The sequence below is a fragment of the Crinia signifera genome, chromosome 4 (genome assembly GCF_055691185.1).
Source record: "Crinia signifera chromosome 4, ASM5569118v1, whole genome shotgun sequence".
NCBI lineage: Eukaryota > Metazoa > Chordata > Amphibia > Anura > Myobatrachidae > Crinia > Crinia signifera.
Genome location: NC_139220.1, coordinates 236841325 through 236864347, shown reverse-complemented (window position 1 = coordinate 236864347; position 23023 = coordinate 236841325). Strand labels below are relative to the sequence as shown.

The 23023-nt window shown below is 43.0% G+C and overlaps 1 protein-coding gene across 1 annotated transcript in view; it reads left to right on the top strand.

The window, feature by feature from the left end:
- Positions 1-22277, top strand: part of IL16 (interleukin 16) — a 98910-nt gene extending 76633 nt beyond the window's left edge. Inside the window, exons 15-20 of the mRNA XM_083184033.1 lie at positions 439-1498; positions 2657-2846; positions 9201-9302; positions 10644-10890; positions 15575-15706; positions 19760-22277. Coding sequence (XP_083040159.1) covers positions 439-1498; positions 2657-2846; positions 9201-9302; positions 10644-10890; positions 15575-15706; positions 19760-19935 — 1907 coding nt within the window. The 3' untranslated portion in view covers positions 19936-22277. The remainder of the gene's footprint in view (positions 1-438; positions 1499-2656; positions 2847-9200; positions 9303-10643; positions 10891-15574; positions 15707-19759) is intronic.
- Positions 22278-23023: the final 746 nt, after the last annotated feature.

Below are 23023 nucleotides of genomic sequence, written 5' to 3'. Positions count from 1 at the left end.
ATTCCACTTACTGTACTTGTAGTCAAAAAAAAAAAAATCAGTTATTATCATACCTCCCAACATCTTACATCCACGACTAGTGGATGCACGCTTCCAAAAAGGGGGCAGGAACTTGGAGAAAAGGGGCATGGCTTTGCGGGCATGCCAAGTCCACAAGTCTTTCCACCCATTTGCTGTAATTGTCTTGACTGAATGTTTGGAAGAGTGAGCAAGGTTTCCCATGGCCACCCATTTTCCAAGTGAAATTGGCAGACAATTGTATAATTCGCATTGAATAAATTCACATTGATACTGCCCCCTGCTTCATTTTTTCGGAATGAATCTGTTATTCTGAGAGTAATATGCATAACAGATGCATTGGAATGTTATAACATGCTTCATCTGCTTAAGAGACTGGGATGATGTAATCATAAAACTATTGTTCCGTTTGTTCCGTAGGAAATCCTATTGTATCTCATCACAAGCCATTACTGCGGCGACAGGCACGTGTTGACTACAGTTTAGATACAACTGCAGAAGATCCTTGGGTCAAGATTTCTGATTGTATTAAAAACTTATTCAGCCCTATTTCAACTGAAGACCACAGCCTAATGGATGTAGATGGGAACATTAGCACAGGAGAGGACTCCCCATCCCATGCACTTATAGAACGAGGGCATCAACAAATTCAGGGTGTTGACTCCAGTTCTCAGATCTGTAGAGCAGAAGACATGAATAACTTGAAAAAAGGTCCACCAGTGGCCCCCAAGCCAGCCTGGTTTCGCCAAAGTTTGAAAGGATCTAAGATTGTAGAACGAAAATCAGACAGTGCTTATCTTGTTAAGCCCAAGGAACTTAATAATGGTTTTAGACCACAGGTGTCTGGCAGGTCCTCATCAATCAAACAAAAGATAAGTTCATTTGAGACATTTAGTACACCACAGCCGGCAACAAAAGGGAATGATAGCCCCAGCACTTGGTCTCCAGTGCACCACGAGAAACCAGCTAACAAAGCAGTAGAGGTAGAATGTGCAACAGTTTCTTTTAATAAGGTGACTGTGAACTCTGTTGAAAATCAAGTTAAAGAAATGAGTGATCCTCATTTAGATTCTCCTAAATCTCTTGAAGATATGAAGGAAACCAAAGTGTCCTACTCTCCACCAAAATCTAGCTTGTTATGTACAAGAAGAAGCAGCAGTACCAGCAATGAGCCACAACTCCATTCTTCATATATCGAGCTTACTGAGCCTTTACCATACAAAACACCAAGCCAAAGATCAAGGAGTTACCCCCTGAGCAACAGTGTGTCAACCGATAACACAAAGATAAGTGAGAACTCCAAGATATATTCTATTAGCAACCAAGTGTCTTCAGCCCTGATGAAATCCTTGCTGAATTTCCCCCAGTCTTCAAACGTACAGGGCAGTGACTCCTGGCAGACTGAGGCCACCACAGAGGAAGAAAACCTATCCAACTCATTGACTGAAAGCCAACACTTGGACACTGGATTCTCTGTGAAGTAAGTAAGCCAGTGACACATCACACTACAGGAACATATTCAGCACAGGTAGACATAGCACTACACGCTAGTTTATAGTTGACACTATGGTGTCAGCAAATGCAGTGGTGGAAATCTATACAGGCTATACATGCACAAACATAAAACTGTATGCAAATATTTAAGAATCAATAGGCGTCACGTTGTATACATTGTATACCCAGAGAACAAAATTAATCCTATTACATTGTCCACATTTCTCGCATGCTAGAGCATGGTCAACAGCTTTTAATGCAATGGTTTCCAAACTTGCTCCTCAAGGCACCCCAATAGTACAGGTTGTAAGGATATTCCTGCTTATGCACAGATGATATATATATATATCAAATTGACTGTGGTACTAATTAAGTCACCTGTACATAAAACCTGGACTGTTACATACCTCCCAACATGACCCTCTCCAGGAGGGACACCATGCTCTGCTACTGGACTTTCCTCTTAATTTATGATTGCCTTCACGTGTTCTAAACAAGTTAATTGATAAGAAAGGTGCTTCCACACAGGTGGAGTGGGTCATGGTGGGAGGTATGCTGTTGAAGGGCATTGAGGACCGCATTTCAGATCCATTAATTTAATGGATTTGGGCCATATTTTTTCAATATGAAACTTGAAGCACCATGCACAGGACAGTAGTTTGATCTTCTTTATCGTTCAGTTTCGATACTAGAGCAGTATCTTTTTTTCTAAAAGATACTGCCCTAGTATCAAAATGTGTTCTTTTTCATTGTACAAAGAGTACCAGACGAGGCAGCCATTTTGCGTGCTCTACATTGGTTACAATTTCCAAATAAGCAATAAATGAGATAAGACATACACTAAGTATAAAATGAATATTGAACAAACAGATACACACTGAATAAATAATAAAATGGGCTGCTCATCTTTTCTTTGACAATTCCCAGCAAGGCAGCCATCTAGGGTACAACTGAGACCCTAACAATCACATTAACTACTTTCATTATAGTGATACTGTAATGTTTACGTCAGAGGAAAACAGGGCCTAGAGCTGCTGGTTAATGAAGCTAATCTTGTCAAATAAATAATCAATGATGTGTTTGCTTGTTTGCAATTGCCTCTGTTATAGTGGTCCTCACCCAATTATTTTCTGTTTAATTAAAGCCTTTCTGAGTTGAAGGGGTATGGTGCTGGGCAGCACGATAAAAAGAAGGAAGAGAACATCTCTGATCCAGCAGACTCTCTGTCTCCTACAGCAGCAAGTTCTGGTCAGTCCGTCATTTCACTACTTCCCCAGCAAGAGCTGACACAGCTAATAGAGGAAGTGAAAAGCTTGGATGAAGAAACACTGAAGGTTTCATATTCTAACATTTTAAACTGTAGTTTATTGTTTTTACATTGTGTTTTATTATTCCACATAATATGCATTCAATCATCTTTTACAGATGTGTCCACATACATCTATCCTCCATACGATACAAGTCACGTTCCATGTAACATATAAGCGCCATGTGACACAGTAGCATTGGGTATTGCTACGTTACAGTGTCAAAAGCTGTGACTGTAATGTAGTATTTCACATGCAGATACAGGCACATTCACACTCGAAATATAGGCATGCTGCATATCATTTTAATCAGCATAAGCTGCTTGCGTACATCTTATTCACATCACTTTGCCAGTAAGATGCATTTTGACAGAAAAAGTTGATTAACGCACGAGTAGGCTAGATGTATGTGGACAAATCTGTAGGTGAGGTGTTTTTGCTGTATTCATGATTCATATATATATATATATATATATATATATATATATATATATATATATATAAAATTCCAAGAATGAAGGCACACGACACAGGATAAACTTTTCACCGCAAGTGTATTTTCTGGCTAGTTACATCTAGCGCTTTCAGGGGATACAACCCCCGTCATCAGGATGGTAGCCACACAGGTACAATGGTGCAGTCAGATAACCCCAGCTCCTCCCCAAACAACATATATATAGAGAACATGTTTGATTACTCACCTGTCCTGTCGCCCAGCTCCCGCGGCCGCACATCGCCGTACCGGAAGTGCGTCATCGCATACTATCCAGGACACAGGAAGCTCACCCCTGGAGCGCACAGCGTGCGTTCCAAGACCCACTTCCGCGTTCCACTGGATGAAACGTCCATCTTCCTTGTTGGGCGGTGCTACCCTCCCTGGATGCCCGCGCTGAAGAACAGGGAATGCCTGAACAATAATAATAATAACAATACAGTGAGACAGTGAACATAAACACATAGAACAATAAGTACCCCATTATAAGAGATGCAAAATAATAGCCATAAGCTACACCTGGACATACACACAATATTTTATACTATATACATAATGCATAAATTAAAGATTTGACCAATCACAAGTGGGCTGTATCAGGACTCCTCCTGCAAGATGAAAGTCCTAAGCTATCTGATATTAGCCTAGACATACATTATGTTACACAGATAAATTAATTTAAATCAGGAATGGACTATTAGGTAAGACTGTTACAATTAATTTTGTCATTGAGACCACCCGGTTTGGTGGTCCCAAGTCTCAAAATCCATTGGGTCTCCCTAATAAGTAATCTTTTGGCTCGATCACCTCCAATGGCGCATATATATATATATATATATATATATATATATATATATATATTTGTAAACTTCTCAATACATCTTGATGGTTCTAAACAGTTTTAGCAATGTGGTATTACTGTGCTACTGCCTGACATGTTTGGCGTTCAGCTGTCAGAGAGCCGCAATGGATCTATTCCCCGTGATCTAAGCAAACAGCATTCTAATTGGCATATTTTTGTACAGAACATGTGTCAGAATGTTTATGATCTTTAAAATTGCATGCAAAAGAAACAATGGGAGGAAGTAAGTTTTTCCCTATTGAATATCTGTAAAAAAGGTCTTCTATTTCAATATTTTACCAAAATAAACTCTGATAACACCTGGTGGGGAAAAAACAACAACAAAAATAAAAACAACCATTACAACACCACAGCATTTACATTTAGGAACATTGACAAATTAAATGTTGTTTGGATCAAAACCAACAGCGTGAAACCATAAAAAAAGGTTTTAGTTACTAAGGGGATCATTTATAATTTCTAATGTTATTAAGATGAGTCGACATGCACTAAAACTTTCAATTAAAATGCATTTTATTCACAAAATGGAGCTCATTATATGACACATATGTAGCTTTTGCTGATTAAAATTATATGTGCCATACCTATATTCTCTGTGCCACCGCAGCTATATCTGCACAAGAAATGGAACATTACAGCTTACACATTCTATTCCGTTTTGCCAATAAAGCACATTTTAATAGAAAAAGATGCAAAAAAGTCATGCAGTGTTGTAACTGGAAGGGCTGTTTAACACAAAATGAGGTTAGGTGTATGCTGGGGCGCCAACAGTTTGGCCGGGCCCTGGTAAAATTGAGAAGGTGTGGCAACCAGGTGGCCATGCCCCATGAAAAAATAAAAAGAGAGGGAGAGAGAGGACAGGCTGCCGCTGCAGCTGTCTCTGTCCCCAGCACAGCACATGGAACTGAGCAGCGTGTGTTGGACTGGGGAGAGAGGCTGTCCTGTGGCAGCAGCCTCTCATCTCTCTCTCCACTCCCCAGCTCCCTATCAGCATTTTTTTATAGCACTCCTTTTGTTAAAGTTCTTTATCAATTTTGAAAAAAAATATTAAATGAAGCACCTATCTGCTATCCTCGGGTTTCGGTATGTGGGGGTGTACCGTTGTGCTTCAGATTGGTCACATTTATAGATTAGCACCCACTAGCACTGGTTTTATCTATCAATTTGACCATAAATAGTTTGATTTGGTTCTGGACCACCAACCCGAGGCACCCCTGCAAGAGTCTTGTGGCACCCCAGTGTGTACTCTTAAAGGCAAATTCCTTCTCATATGGACAAAACCATGTGCACTGCAGGGGGGCAGATGTAACAGGAGTAGATAGAATTAGATTTGGGTGAGTTATTTTGTTTCTGTGCAGGGAAAATACTGACTGCTTTATTTTTACACTGCAATGTAGATCTCACTTTGAAAAAAAAACCCCACCCAAATCTAACTCTCTCTGCACATGTTATATCTGCCCCACCTGCAGTGCACATGGTTTTGTCCATTTGAGAAGGAATTTGCCTCTTAAGGTGCATACACACGGTGGAGATATATTGCTTAGCAATATATTGCTAGCAATATATTGCTGAGCAATATATTGCTCAGTGTCTCCTTTTCATCAGCGACCAGCGATTAGAACGGGGCTGAAAACGAGAGAGCGCACCTGGTGATTTATCGCCGGGGCACACTCCCATCACTGGCAATATGGTCGCCATGACCATATTTCCAGCGGTTTCAGCAAACATTGCTGCCGTGTGTACACGGCTTAAGAGTGAAATAGAAAAAGGCCCACAGTTTCGGAACCACTGCTTGCAACACAGGTTTCATTGTCCAACTCATTTCAAAATCTTCCCCAGCACCTATCCCAGGTTGTAACCATATACTTGTTATAATATTGCAGTGGATAATAAGGAATAGGAAAGACATTATTTTGCTGCGGCAAAGCTTAACGGTGATAAAAACCCTTTTATTCATATCCAATAAAATAGACTCACAAACATGTAAGACAGAAACAGACAAAGAAAAAAAATATATAAAAGATTCAAAGATGGCAGTGATATCACTTAATACAATTCAAGTTTAGGCAATATTATTAGGTTACTAGCAAAATATAGTTTTCTGGGTGTATGAAAGGAAAAATCCTAGTAGCATAATTATTATATAATGTCATATAGAATTATAAATCCAAAGGATACCCCTTTAAATTTCATTATCAATTTGCAAATAGGTCTCTCTATAAAACAATATAGATGATCCAAAGCAGTAGATACAAAGGGGCAAATGTATTAAGCCGGGCGAAGAGATAAACTGGAGATAAAGTGGAAGGAGATAACGCACCAGCCAATCAACTCCCAACTGTCAGATTTTGAACACAGCTGATTGGCTGGTGGTTTATCTCCTTCCACTTTATCTCCAGTTTATCTCTTCGCCCAGCTTAATACATCTGCCCCAAAGTTGCATAATGAGAGAAGTATCAATTTACAAATTTGTAACAGGTGATTCACTTGTAACAGTATCAGTCTCTTGTGGGGAATGCAGATGGTGATAATGCAATATACTGTAACAAGAGCCTCCAATAAGGAAAGCATAGAAAATTTATGGACTACTTTATATAATCATCATCAAACCAAAGTGTTTTTAGACAGAGTTTTAATTAAAAAAATGACTTTAATTCAAATAAAGTTCTGAGCCTCGATGCCCTGGGGATCCCATTCTGCAGCAGGGTAAATATATATATGTGTGTCTAGTGTCCGTGAGTCTCCGATAAAACACCACCATCTGCTGGTAGATAGTGAAATTACATCTCTTTCTCACAGTTGCACAAACACAAAAGGTAGCAGACTATCTCTCTCTCTCTTACAGGAGCAACTAGCGTTCAAAGCTTTTGCTTCGAGCAGACTTACTAGTGTTTTAGTCAAAGGAAAGAGAGAAAGTAGTTGCGGCGGATGCACACCAAAAAAAGAGGGGGTTTTTTATATAGATTTTAATGGAAAAAATTCCAATTTTTACTCAAAAGTGGGGAATCCTATTAATCTTTATTAGTAAATGGATTCAGGATAACCCACTATAATTGCGAAATCCAAAAGAGGTTAAAATGACGAACATGTAACATACAAATACATAACATATGTGAGAAAGATTTATAAGAAAATATGTGCTGAATAGATTTAAAATGTAGGTAGATGGGGCTGATGGTAATGGTGCTGATTCTAGACTTGGGATATGGTTCACCAGGATCTATTGCACACAATGTGGTTTTTACACACACGTAATCGTTTTTAGATATCTTTATGTCATTAGCTGTATTGCTTGACTGGATACCTAATGAAGAAGGCTCTATGATCCTTGCCGAACCTGTGTAAGCACTAAAAGGGTGCTCTGCTGATGTATGGGGTTTTTAGAGCCGCATATATCATTCATAGGTATTTATATATCTTATTGTGACTTAAATACCCAAACAAAGATGGTACGGTTTTAGGCGAAAAAAACCGCTCCAAAAATATTAATGCCCCTATATCATATAGGTGGGCACGTACCTTTCACACATTTTAATTAATGATCCAAATACAATTGGTGTGCCACAGTTCCTGCTGTGTTGGATACCTCACTTAGGTGTAGGTTTATACATATAATGTCAGCTGTATATTTGACACGTATCTTTGGGCACACCCCAAGTGATATTGTGGCACAGGTGGTAGCAATATAACTGTGCTAATTAGATCTGTGTGATTAAGATTCTGACCTCTAGTGGTGAACCAGAGGAAGTTTGTTGGTCAGATAGTCTGAAATGTATACAGACTACTGAGTCAGCAGATATAGTACCAATTTTATAAGTGCGGGTATAGGCACAAGTCTAGTAAAACATTGACATTAAATATACATTAGTCAGCACCCATTTACAGCCCTCTGTCTAGCCTACAGACATTGGGACACGTGTTTCGCATATAGCTTCTTCAAGCCAACCAACAGACTGTCCCTCTGTTGGCATATTTATTAAAGTGATCCGCCAATCAGTATGTGGCGTTACCGTCACGTGGCTCGCTAGGAGCCAATGCTCGTGCGGTTGTCCGGCAATAATTAACCCAAACATTAATTAAAATGTGTGAAAGGTACGTGCCCACCTATATGATATAGGGGCATTAATATTTTTGGAGCGGTTTTTTTCGCCTAAAACCGTACCATCTTTGTTTGGGTATTTAAGTCACAATAAGATATATAAATACCTATGAATGATATATGCGGCTCTAAAAACCCCATACATCAGCAGAGCACCCTTTTAGTGCTTACACAGGTTCGGCAAGGATCATAGAGCCTTCTTCATTAGGTATCCAGTCAAGCAATACAGCTAATGACATAAAGATATCTGAAACCGATTACGTGTGTGTAAAAACCACATTGTGTGCAATAGATCCTGGTGAACCATATCCCAAGTCTAGAATCAGCACCATTACCATCAGCCCCATCTACCTACATTTTAAATCTATTCAGCACATATTTTCTTATAAATCTTTCTCACATATGTTATGTATTTGTATGTTACATGTTCGTCATTTTAACCTCTTTTGGATTTCGCAATTATAGTGGGTTATCCTGAATCCATTTACTAATAAAGATTAATAGGATTCCCCACTTTTGAGTAAAAATTGGAATTTTTTTCCATTAAAATCTATATAAAAAACCCCCTCTTTTTTTGGTGTGCATCCGCCGCAACTACTTTCTCTCTTTCCTTTGACTAAACTTACCTGGTTGATAGGATAGCACCCCCGCTAAAATCCAAAAAATATAGCGGTATTATTCCTAACACTTTGGGTTTATTAACTTGTGTGCAGACTTCACCCCATCTCTCTCTCCTTACTAGTGTTTTATAATGTGTTAAATGTACAGTTGAGTGACTTATTTATAATTAGGCCCAATATGTAAGAGAATATGAAAATGTTCTTTTTTATATTAAATAAATGAAATAAGTACTGCTATAGCAAAGTCTGCAAGAATGAATGCTGTGATAGGAATGCAACAATTAATTTATATATTTCTGAATTACAGCAATTTGATGACATCCATGTTGTGGTTCTACACAAGGAAGAGGGCGCTGGTCTGGGCTTTAGTCTCGCTGGAGGACTTGACCTAGAAAACAAAGCAATCACTGTATGTACTCACATGATAACATTCCATAGTCACTGTGATGGTATTCTGGACTCTTTACTTAATCGCCACTAGTTATGACGGTTTTGGATGCGCTTCAGAGACCCTTATCAATACCGCCAGCTGGCAAATACTGAATCTTGTACTTTTTGCACATGATGTTTTAGAGTACCTACAATCCCCAATGTAATATATTCTGTGCCAGGGCTATTTCAAATGTTATTGTTTATTTATTTTAAAGCTATAAGTGTCTGGACAATCCTGACTGTTTAAATGCCCAACAGTCCACGACCCCCATAGAGGGAGAATAGAACCTGTGGTGTGCGATGCAAGCCACCGAGCCCTGAAGGGGCTTCTTTGCACTCGCCCCCTGTCGGAGCACAGGCAGTAGGGGTTCTAATGTCAGGATACTGATGCACACCCCTAAGATGCATGGAATAAATTAGGTCTTCATTTTATTCCATGGATGTCACCTGCAAGCGTTCCCCCCCCCCCCCCAATCTTTGCACCCTAGGCTGCAGCCTAATCAGTCTATTAGTTAATCAGGCACTGATGACTGAAGAAGGTAACCTATTAAATACACACAGATGGTACTCATTACTGATCGATTGTGGGTATTTTGCTATTGCTGTGTGGGAGAGCAGCCTGACTTGCGCTGCGTGTAGTTATAATATCCTCTTCATTTTATGTGAATTCCTTTATTTTAAAAACATTCCATTAAAGCCATTATTTGATCATTTTACCTTGTCTGATGCCATCCACCGATGAAACTGTGATGAATTCTCCTATTGGCTGTGGATTTTCTGAACTTCCTTTTCCAGGATCAATTCAGCTGGCGGTACTGTAGACTATATGGCAACACATAATGCCTAAATCAGGGATGGGGAACAGTTTGATCCCAGCTGTGGCAGAACTACATGTCCCAGCATGCCCCTGCAACAGTTTTAGCATGGCCAAATAGCAAAACTGTTTAGCAAATAGCAAAACATGCTGAAGTGTGTAGTTCAACAACAGCTGGGAGCCAAAGGTTCCCCATCCCAGGCCTACCCGCTTCAGAATTTTGGAAATGTCCTTAATAATACAGTGTTCATTTTCCTTTTAGAAGTACTGTGATCATTATAACATCTGGAAATCGTTTTCCTAATTGTATTTTGGCACTTTCATTTGGTAACGAGACAACACAGTCATAGAACGTTAGCTAAGGAAGTGTAGTTAACCCTTTTTATGCCATATCCAAATATGCTTTTAGGTTTGCTGCTTTTCGGGTGTGTATCATTCTGTATCTGGGCTATCCTAGGACAGCTCTTGGTCTATATATGGTACTGATTATAATCCTGGTTTCAGGTGCACAGGGTTTTCCCTAATGGAATGACATTTCAAGAAGGAACACTTCAGAAAGGAGATAAAGTTTTGTCCATCAATGGCAAGTCACTGAAAGGCGTCACTCACAATGATGCTCTGGGTATTCTGCGCCAAGCACGCCTTCCAAGACAGGCTGTTGTAGTAATAAAGAAAGAAAAAGATGGAGAACAAGGTTTGGATTTATCAGACTCCTCATTCTCCGCTGTCACTGGTGACACAACACCGTTAAGTAAGTGACAATATTATGCCATATAAAATATATAATACATCATATTTAAAATGCTGCTAAATTAAAAACTTCTCATACAGTACATTGAAATCCAAACAGATGTCCTAAGAGCACTATGGGCCTTATTTTGGTTCATTCTTTCTGACAAAATCCTTCTTAGATGGGCAAAACCATGTGCACTGCAGGTGGGGCAGATGTAACATGTGCAGAGAGAATTAGATTTGGGTGGGGTTTTACTTCAAAGTGAGATCTATATTGCAGTGTAAAAATAAAGCAGTCAGTATTTTCCCTGCACAGAAACAAAATTACTCACCCAAATCTAATTCTCTCTGCACATGTTACATATGCCCCCCCCCCCCCCTGCAGTGCACATGGTTTTGTCCATCTAAGAAGGATTTTGTCAGAAAGAATGAACCAAAATAAGGCCCTATGAGATCCCTCCTGTAGGAGGTATTGTTGATCCCTATGCTAACAGCAGGGCCAGATTAAGCTTGGGGAGACAGGGCACTTAATACAAGGGGGTAAAGGGGGGTGTATAGTATTATATTGTGAATACCACACAACATGACCCATTACAGGAGGGACAAAGTACAATGACTGTCCCTCCATTAATTGGTCAATATGCTCTGTGTCCTCCCCTTAATTGGGATGCGGTCCTAGGATCGGCACAAGAAAGGTCGACACTCCTTAGGTTGACAGGGACTGAAGGTCGACAGGGTTCTTAGGTCGACCGGCGGAAGGTCGATAATGCAGAAGGTCAACACTGTACCCAGGGGTTAAAGTGAGCCGGAATGGGGCGGAACTGCTGGTCACCTTGCCCCGCTGTGGCAGTGTCCCTGCCTGCAACTTTGCTATAAGAGACTGCCGGGCAAAGCGATGTAAACAAGGCTGTCTTTCTTATCTATCCCCACCGGCGACTCTGCAGCATGGCGCGGCTATTTAAAATTACGCGCCGGGCCCGGCTCACAGCCCGGCAGCCAATCAGGCAGCTCGTGACTCTTGAGCCAATCAGAGCTGCTTGATTGGCTGCTGCGCCGTAAGCCGGGCCCGGCGCGTCATTTTAAATAGCCGCACCGTGCTGCAGTGCAGAGTCGCGGATGGGGATAGACAAGAAAGTCAGCACTTATGATGTAAGAAACCAATATTTTAGTAAACATACCAGGCAAATCATTTCCCATAGATTGCCTAAAGATGCAGGAAAATAACTGATCTTGTGAGAGTAGTGTGGCTGTCCGTTCATTACCCCCTTGTTCCCTGTGTAAAGATTTCCCTAATCTGTTTAATGAGGCTCTTTCCCTTTTCCACCATTTGCAGTGGTTAACTGGTCAGATGGCCCTAAATATGCAGATATAACAACAAGAAAGTGAGGTGTGAAGCTCCCACAGGCTTTTTAACACAGTTACAGGAGATAAAATAAGCAACAGATCACAGGTCTGATGGCATTTAGAATAATTGTGATTGCATTTCTTCCTGCTGCATAAAAAAGTTCCATCACTTTGCTTATAGGGTTTACATCGCTCTGCCCGGCTGTCTCTTTTATAGCAAAGCTGCAGGCACAGACAGACACAGCAGCAATGGCGGGCTGGGCCAGGGGCAGGGTGCCATCTGGCCACCAGGCCACTACAATACTGCATAAGTAGGGCCACCGCAGCCTGTCACCTTCATGATGTCTGCTGCACAGTGTGTGTCAGGCTCTGACAGGCAGCAAGCATGATAAAGGGGGCTGCTGCTGGCATGCTGTGCGCGCTATCTATGAGTACAGTAGCATGTTACCACTGGCACTGAGCAAGAAAACCCTAGCAATGAGCATGTAGGTAAGCAGCACTTACTGTATGTGGCATAATATGGAAGGGTCATTACCGTGTGTGGCATATTGTGTAATGGGGAATATGTTGTGTGACATAATGTATAATGGGCATTACGGTGTGCATAATCCCCTGTCCCACAAAGCCATGCCCTAAAATTTTGTGGCGCGCCTACGGCGCGCACTTTCACGTTTTTTGGCCTGTTGGATTCTTTTGCACTTTGGGGCATAATTTGCATTAAGGGTGGCGTTATGTGGCCCGCATTATTGTTTCCATGTCTATGTGAGATAGGTCATACATTTTAAACTTGCAGGGGGGCGCCGAATACCCTAGCACCCGCCCAGGTTGTGACATATGGAAGGGGGGGGGGGGGGGGGGAGATGGCGGGGAAGAGAGTTCCACCACCTCACCAGGACCACTTTAAGCACTGAGTGTACCCGAAGCATAGCGAGCAATGCGAGGGGCTGCCGTACACTTAGACAGTGTCCAGAACTAGACATCTAGATCTAGATGCCTAAAAAAGTTATGTGTCGTGTCGACCTTCTGCATTTTTGACCTTCTGCCGGTCGACCAAAGGACCCTGTCGACCTTCAGTCCCTGTCAACCTTCCGGTGTCCACCTAAGGAGTTGACCTAATGATCCATACCCCCTTAATCTGGCTATGGCTAACAAGCATGGTATTGTGATACTGGAGACAATACAAACCTGATGGTTTGCGTACATCTCTGATGATGCTGCACGGCACATGTGCATATCTCGCTCTGTGACAATGCTCAAAGTGCCTTGGATGCTGCAGCCATCTGGGGAAGGAGCTGGGGCAATGACAGAAAGAGCTACATTAAACCACTGAATGATGGTGCAATTTTTTAGGCATGCTGAAGCCAGTGGCTGTGTCCATCAATCCAGTTACCCAGATGACTGATTATCACGCAAATGATTCAATGGTGCATCCTTGGATGCAGGAGCAGCGGATCAGAGAAGCCAGCAGGAATGCCTGTTTAAATAAGACCCTTTTACAATATTAACATATTCATCATTTCTAATGGTCCTGATTTTTCATGGGACAGTCCCATTTTTTGGGACTGTCGTGTGTCCCACCCAGGGACAGCAGTGTCCCGCAGTAGGGAGGGGCAGTTGTGAGTCCCTTCTGCCCATAGGCGAATCTAAGGGGTGGTCCCGGGGTGCACCGGACCACCCATTAGACTGCCTGGCCGTTATGTAAATTTAAATATAGATTCCCCGCTGCAGGTGCCACTATAGGCTTAAGGAGCCTCAAACCATCAAGTATACATATAAATACACAATATAGAATATTTAGGGAGGAGCCTAGACTGCACAACCTATTTAATGAGAGGAGCTACCTTGCTGAGGATTATAGTGCAACACACAAAGAGGAAAAAAAATATGCAAGTGTACTAATCAAACAATCAAAGATTGTTGCAAAATGTATTGGAAAATGTATAACAATGACGTGTCCCTTGGCCAGGCATATGGAATTAGCCATCACTTTCAGGAAACCTCATTGGGTAAGTCCCTTACATTCCAAGGGTTCAAGTCTGGGGCGGAGCACACAGTAGCATATTATCGCACAGCTGCTGCGCACAAAGATGCAGTGGCTGTGTGATATCCGTCCAACTCTGAATATAATCCAAGGTTCAGACCACAATTATGCACAAACATCACATGTGCAGTAGTGTCATATTTTTCTCTGTGTGCAACCCTGGTGGGAGTGTAAGCATACATCACATCAGCATTGGAATCAATGAATCTCATGTGTTACAATTTTATAATTTTAGTTTTGAAACTACAGTACATAAGAGAAGTCATACGTTTGCATTTCTGTCTGTATCCAATAGATGGATGAATAGTAATAATACATTTAATGAAAAGGCTCGGTACTTGTTTCCTAGAACGGCCACAATCGCGGGCATCGTGTACCTTTAAGTTAAGGTACACGATGCCCGCGATGGACCCGATTTCCTTTGAAATCAGGTCCATTTTGCCGGCAAACGGAGAACCGGGGGCATCGCGTCGGTCGCGACCATTAACATTGGCCCCAACGCGACCGACGCGATGCCCCCGATTTCCCCATAGGCTTCAATGTTAAAATAATTTTTAACATTGAAATCGGGAGCATCGCGTCGGTCTTGTGCCATTATAATGGCACAAGATGAGATGGACTTGATAAAGTCCATCTCACATAGTAAAAAATGTGAAATGGGCCAATATGACCCATTTCACATTATATATGGCCCCGTCGTCACCCTACAATTGACGTGAACCCGAAGCGTGGTGAGGGGCGGCGGTGCGCGTCCTCCGACCTTTTCATTCCCCTACTATCCACGTCGGCGTGGAGTTGAGAATATAAAGTGTGGTGAGCGCAGCGAGCCACCGAGCCCGAAGCGTGGCGAGCGGACGCGTATAACTTCACAGGTATAAGCGTCCGCTCGCCACGCTTCGGGCTCGGTGGCTCGCTGCGCTCGCCACACTTTATATTCTCAACTCCACGCCGACGTGGATAGTAGGGGAATGAAAAGGTCAGAGGACGCACACCGCCACCCCTCGCAGGCTCGCTGCGCTCGCCACGCTTCGGGTTCACGTCAATTGTGGGGTGGGGTTTAGGCTGTAAAATTGGGGGTCTAGGGAATATTTTACATTGAATCCAATGTAAAATCGGGTCCCAGGGACCCTATTCACATTTGATTCAATAAAAAAATCGGGTCGGTCGCATGCGATCGACGCGATTTTTCCGACACGACCCCCCTGATGGAAATCGGTGTGGCCGTGCTAGGAAACAAGTACCAAAGGCTCATTTGCAAATACATTTATTACACTTTGTTTTACTTGCTAATTATAATATAATCTCTTATTTTTTACAGATTTAGAGGACACAGGTTGTATAAGTACAGTTACCCTAGAAAAATCTATGGCTGGCCTAGGATTCAGCTTAGAAGGAGGAAAAGGCTCAGTCCATGGAGACAAGCCTATTGTCATAAACAGAATATTCAAAGGTGAGGAATGTCTATCATTATTACGCTGACTATAAACTAATGATGACTATTGTTGCATCCACAATCTAGCCCCAGCGATGTGACCAGGCATCGCCATGGGGCATAGACACAGGGTGATGTGTGCTTAATTTCTAATACCCCTTTTACACCAAAATCCCTGGTCGGACCCTCTTTGAACATGGGAGTTTCCAGGGTTGGACCCAGCTTCATACCCCATTTACACAGCACTGTGACCCAGGTCGGACCCAGGTCTGCACCGTTTACACTGAACCTGGGTCAGCACTGCTTTTCCCTATGGAAAAACATCTTGTGTACACAATCATGCAGCAGGTGGATTGTATGACTGATTGTATGATGGATTGTGAGTAGATTGTGTGTTCAAAAACCACCAAGGACTGCCGGGGATTTCAAGGGAAATTGTACACAATGATGAGCGTAATCGATCTTAAGATCGATCTTTCTGATGTATGGCCAGCTTAACACTGCTCGGAACAGACTACCCAGCTACATTATCAGGGTATTGCCAGTGTCAGACTGAAACATGAATGGCCCTCCAGGGGAATACATTAGTAGCGGCACATTTTAGGGGGGTGTGATCACTGGTCACATCTCCTAAACAGCCCCCAACTGCCATGTTACAGGGTGTATTTGGTAAATGACAGTTGGGAGCTGATTGGTTGGTGGTTTATCACTCTCTATGTGATCACTTTTAGCACATCTCGCTCAATGTCCCAGATTAACAACAGCACTGTGGAAAATACACCATAGTAATTCAGACTGGAAGCTGATCCCTAGAGAAGGAGATGACCACACCCCCCCCCCCCCCCCCCCCCATCCAGTGATTGGAACTAGGGATTTGGGATTGAAAAACGCTCAATCCTGGGATTGGCACCCCTAATAAAAAAGTCTGACAGGCTGCACAGTGCGACCTCTGACCGCGTCACGCTGCAAAGAGCCGCACAGCCAAGACGGGAGCAGCCGGGTAGCATCTGAGCAAGTGCTCAGATGCTGCCCGGCATCAGACTGCACATGCACAGTCTAATCCTGTCAAAATGACATTACTGCTAGCTGTGTGCAATTATCCCCAACCACCAGTAGAGGGCAGTTGTACACTTGGTAAAATAAACTATGACTTGTAGGTACAGCTTGTCACTGCAATGTAGCAATCAGACTAAAATGAAAAATAATAAGCTTGAAGACTTCATACAGTTTCTCCCCCTAATTCTGCATTTTTGTGGGACTAAGGAGTCTTACTAAGGAGCAACAAAACCTGAAAATTACTTAGCTTTCTTTTTGTATTCCCCTGAATGTGTGAATGGCTGTGATTAATCGGGACACAATTCAGGCGTTGGTCACCGCATGCTACTGAACTTTAGAGTTCACATCACATTCTTGGCCAGAGATCTTAATCAGGAAAAAGACGACTGCAGTGTTTCTTAAACACCGTCCTTCAGACCCCAAACAATTCACATTTTCCAGGCCACCCCGCAGGTGCACAGGTGGATTCACTACTAACTGACACTCAGAGGCAGAGCTATTTATTTCACTTGTGTTTCTGTGAGATCCGGAAACAATGAACTGTTTGGGGGATAGACCATAATTCACTTATAAGAATAATAAAAAAAAAAAACAACAACAATATACAGTATGTACTGTATGCAGCAGACACAAAACTAGCGCACACATATACAAATTTCCCAATCCCCTCACAACTTGACTGACAGGAAGCCACTGTTTGTGGGTGGTAACCTGCCATTTTCTGTGAGTGTCTGGGAAAATGCAGGCGTTCCCACACGGTTTCAGGGAGGGTGTCTGAAGCCAGCTACATCCCAGATCAGCCTGTTTCTGTTGCAGAGTTGTGGGATTGAGGGTATACTTCAGGCTATTTCACACGCTCTGGCTTCTGCTGGGCGGCAAAACCCTGCACAGCCAGGAAGCACACAGAAGTTAATAATGGACACAAATGTGCCCTGCCGCAGCCGGATCCCACCGCTGGAAGGGATGGCTGCCGGGCTGTGGCCATCCCCACCATTGTAAACCTGTGTGCGGCACGGCTTCCTGGCCGTGCGGGGTTTCGCCGCCGGCAGGAGCCGGAGTGTGTGAAATAGCCCTTACTGTTGGAATCCCCACTGTTGGCCCAGCATACTACACCCATTGTGGAAGAGTCAGTTACGCACACTTGCACAGACTGGGAAAATCATTTGATGTTGAGGGAGTTGCGTATGGATTTGCAGCTGGACGTCAATGGGTGATATTTTCACTATCTGATACCTCTGCAAATTTGCACAGAAGGGTTCAGGTATGAATTTGACCCCATATAAGCTTTCTCCTCTCCTTTGCTGGGGATGCAGTTAGAATCCCGGCGGTCAGAATCCCGGCGGTCAGAATCCCGACTGCCGAATCCCGATACTTTCTCCCTCTATGGGTGTCCACGAAACCCATAGAGGGAAAATACATTAGTGTGCGGAGTGTAGCGAGGCACCGAGCCCACAAGGGGGGGTGATTCACATCCCCCCTTGTTGGGATTTCGGTGTTGGGATTCCGACCACCGGGATTTTGTACCAATCCGCTTTGCTGGAATACTTCCATTTCACATTGAGGGGTAGATGTATGAAGCAGTAATAATATAGGAGAATTGAGCACAAGAAGTGGTCAATGGGAACCAATCAGCTGCTCTGTATATTTGGTACTTATGTATTATCTGGGCGCCCGATTTTTTCATTGCATGCCACTACTTAAGGCATGCGATGCGATGCAATGCGATTTTTCATTGATTTCATACCCCACTATCCAACTACGCATGGAGTGGATTTTATATAGTGTGGCGAGCGCAGCGAGCCACCGAGCCCGAAGCGTGGCCAGCCCCGCGAGGAGACACGGATTACTTTACATGTATTCTGCATCCCCTCGCTGCGCTCGCCACACTATATAAAAACAACTCCATGCTTAGTTGGATAGTGGGGGTATGAAATCACCCATGGGTGACTATACAATTAAAAATCGGGTCTTTACAATGAAAAATCGCATCACATGAATTGTAAGCCACTGCATGCGATGCGATGCAAAAATCGGGCGCCCAGATATTACATAAGTACCGTATATTTTTATATTATGCAAATTATAGATGTTATTTCAGTGCTGATTGGTTGCCATGGCTCACTTCTCCTGTCTTATCATTACTTCAGACATCTACCCCTGAGGGCCAGATGTATCAAGCTTCAAATATTGATAAAGTGGAGAATGATAAACAACCAGCCAATCAGCTCCTACTTGTCATTTTTCAGAACCAGCCTCTAACATTGCAGATAGAAGCGGAATGTTTGGCTGTTTTTCACAGTCCATTTTATCACTTTTTGAAGCTTGATACATCTGGCCCGGAGTCTGATCACTCACGGAAAGGGGAAGGCAAATTGGGATAAGACATTGACAAGTACCTATTGTATAAGAGGGAGAGAAGAGAAGTCGCCCCTCCCTGATCAAAGATGTGTGTACCTTTTTGTTTCTTAGAGACTCACTTTTAAATGAAGATGTGGGTCACCTTATGAGGCCGGTTTCACACACTCCGGCTCCTGCCGGACGGTGAAATCCCGCACGGCCAGGGAGCCGTGCCGCGCACAGTAGTTTATCATGGAGGGGATGGCCACAGCCCGGCAGCCGTCCCTTCCAGTGGTGGGATCCGGCTGCAGCCGTGCGGCCGGGCCGTGGCCGTCCCGTGTGAATGGACACAATAGTGTCCATTCACAACTAATGTGTGCGGCACGGCTCCCTGGCCGTGTGGGATTTCACCGTCCGGCAGGAGCCGGAGTGTGTGAAACCGGCCTTAGGGTGTACTGTTCACAGGCAGTCCTGTATTGGCATGCAAGAGCAAAAAATTCCACACTGTTTACAGTTCTAAAAGTTTTCAAATAACTGTTTAGTTCTTTTTAGCTTAATTCCACCTGTGCTATTAGATTTTTTTACTTATTACTGTTAATAACCACCCTGTCCACCAGTATACACGTCCGCTGGACCTTGATATTTACAGTGCAAATCAATCAGTATTTGTTTTTGCAGGTGTGTCGGACAAAAACGATGCTGTTCAGCCAGGAGATGAGTTACTGCAGTTGGGTAATATAACTTTGCAAGGTCTCACTCGGTTTGAGGCCTGGACTGCCATTAAAACACTACCCAGTGGGCCAGTACAGGCTGTCATTAGGAGAACTAGCACTTCTGGCTCTATAAACCAATAAGAAGAACTGCGTGAAGGACGATAATGGACAGTAAAATATACAACTTCATCTTTTGCCTTACCTTTTATTTCTTCATTGGATTATTCACAATTAGCATTGGATTATCTATAATTCGTTGAAGCAGCAATACCTGGAATAGCTGGAGTTAATTTTTTTTTCTAATTCTACTGTCCTTATCCCATATTACCATATCCCATATTACCATAAATTTAGACAGCAATTTTCATTAGCAGCTGCCAGAGTTTATTGAACTGTATAAGGGGGGGTATGCAATGTGCCGCCGCTATTTCCGACGTGGGAAATAGCGGCGGCTCCCTATTCAATGCTGTTATTAACGACAGCATTGATGCAGGATCACGGCAGAACGGGCCCGACTTCAGAAGCTGTTGGGCCCGTTCTGACGATAACGGCCGTGGATTGTGGTTATCTCGGCCGCAGATGGACAATCCACGGCCGTTTTTGCAGCCACGCCCCCTTTGCGCCCATCAGCAGGCTGGACATTGAATCCCGTCTGTCGTTATGCAGTCGATCTGACCGCAAACGGTCCAGGATCACGGCAGCCGTGATCCCAGATTGCATACCGCCCTAAATGTTTTAATTACTAATTTGGTGCCATAAAATGTTAAAAAGGGGTGTGTTTTATGCAAACTACCATTGTGTACAGCTGCAGGTGGAACCTCAGAGAAACCTGCTGCAATTGCCACTAAAGGAATCATTTTCATATGAAGCTGACAGTTCTAATATGATATAGCCATTAAATACACATATAAATAAGACATGTTTTACATAAAAGGTCTAGAGGAATAATATTTGTTGAACTAGACAGAACACATGGAACTTAAATAGTATTTGTACAGTAGATATTGTAGCTAATAAATATTAATACTAATATTATTAGTCATTTAGGTGCTGAAGCTAGTTGCATTTCGCATATTTACAATGTACAGGTGCGTATATGTCTGTGAGATTTCTCTCACCTGAAAGTGCTTGGCAGATACATATGGATGATGGGGAGTATGCCGGCAGTCAGAATACTGATGCCAGCATTCTTCTGGAGGGAACTCCCATGGGGGTCAGGTATGTTTACTTAACTTTCCCGTCCCTCAGCCTCACCCCCCTCCACAGCCTAACCCTCATACCCCAAACCCACCACCAAAACCTTACACTTCCACCCACAACCTAACCCTAACCCTCACTCCCTGCAGTCTCCTCCTAGTGCCAAAACCTAGTACTCTGCATACGTACATTCGGCAGTTGCTTTCATCAATGTTGGCATTCCAGCACTGGTCTCTAGCGGTATTTGGAAAGCCAGCAGTAGTGTTGTGACTGCCAGTATGCCGTCCACTGGAATGCTGAATGTTGGCTCTTAGCTGCCATGAATACACTTGATGTGGAACCTCAAAGGTTTAGAATAAAGTATATACAGTATCTGGGAGACTGGGTTGTGTCCAGGAACCTTGTTGGGTTTGTCAATACAGTACAGTATGTCTACACTGCTAGAGATAGATTTGGCAGAACTGGGGTCCCCAACCTTGACCTACCATGTAGTTATCCACCAGCCTATTTAACAAACACAGTACCAGCTGGATATATTTAGGGATATTGATTAAAGACTGAGTTATATATAATACAGGTTGATGTTTGGCATGTGCTACCAAGCAGTGTTGTATGGAAAGGAGTAGTGCATGTTTTAATCTCATGCTGTTAGCTCTCGATTCTATACATGCTGCACTCATAGGCTTGTAAGTATAATTGTAATTTATGTTGTCATTGTGCTGTGACAAGCAGACTGCCATGCAACCATTATCAGCAGCATTTAAGCAAATCTCCATAACCAGGAATTTGGCAGAGGGTGTACTACAACAATGAAGGTATGTTTTTCTGGCTATGTATACATAGAGAATGTAGCACTTGTCCTGTGGATTACAATCACCCAGTAACTTCCTCTGTGGTGGAAATGCTGTGCGTATCCCTGCTGGCAATAAGCAATTGCAGAGTTATTTTTCTTTTTTGGGTTTTCAGAACAGATTATTGTAGAAAGAGAGCCAATATTAGCAGAATTTACTTTTGTTATACAAAGTACTACAGTATGAATTAGGATTTAACAAAAATGTCTAACAGCAGATCTAACGCTTAATTCACAATATCAATACCATTTCTGTTGCATGGATTGTAACAAAAGCCAGGTTTAAAACCTCTGTTCAACATCTTTATGAAACCGACTGAATCTATGCAATATTCTGTTATCATCAATGGTCTATTAATTGTGTGGGTATATACTGTAATACATATGTAAATACATGTTTTTTTTTAAATTGCCAATAAAAAAGTTTCTAATTGAATAATGATAATCAAATGGGATCAGTGTGTGTGAACAGTCAGTGATACAATAATCATCTCACAAATCATGATGTTTTGACAACTTATTTGCTGGATTCAGTGCCCGTCATGGCAAATGTGAGTATATGTGGAATGTGCATATGGGTGTGTAAATAAGCTCATTGTAGGCCTGCATCGGTTTTAGCGTAAATTACATCCAATACGCAACCAAACCAGCATCAGGCTCAGAGCCTTTCAGACCATTATTATAATCTTACATAATAACCACCTTACACGACGTCTTGCTACAGTAGTAAAACTGTAGATGGATGAATAATGTTAAACACACACCAAGGGGTACATTTATCAAGCAGAGATTTGGTTGTGGTTCATAAACCCAAGGGGGGGGGGGGCGGTGGTGGGGGGGTACCTGTGTAAAAAACTTGCGGCGCCGGCGTCCCTGCAGTGCTGGAGCGGGCAGGGGTGTACGTGCCGCGGGGGTACCTGCGGCGCTGTCATTGTGTACAAAGCTGGCGGCGGGCGGCGGGGTCCCTGCAGTGAATAGAAAATAACTAGCGCTTCCCGTGCCGCCGCGCGCATAGCGCTAGTTATTTTCTATTCACTGCAGGGACCCCGCCGGCCGCCGCCAGCTTTGTACACAATGACAGCGCTGCAGGTTCCCCCGCGGCAAGGACACCCCTGCCCGCTCCAGCACTGCAGGGACGCCGGCGCCGCAAGTTAGGTAAGTCAGGTTAGGTAAGTCAATAAG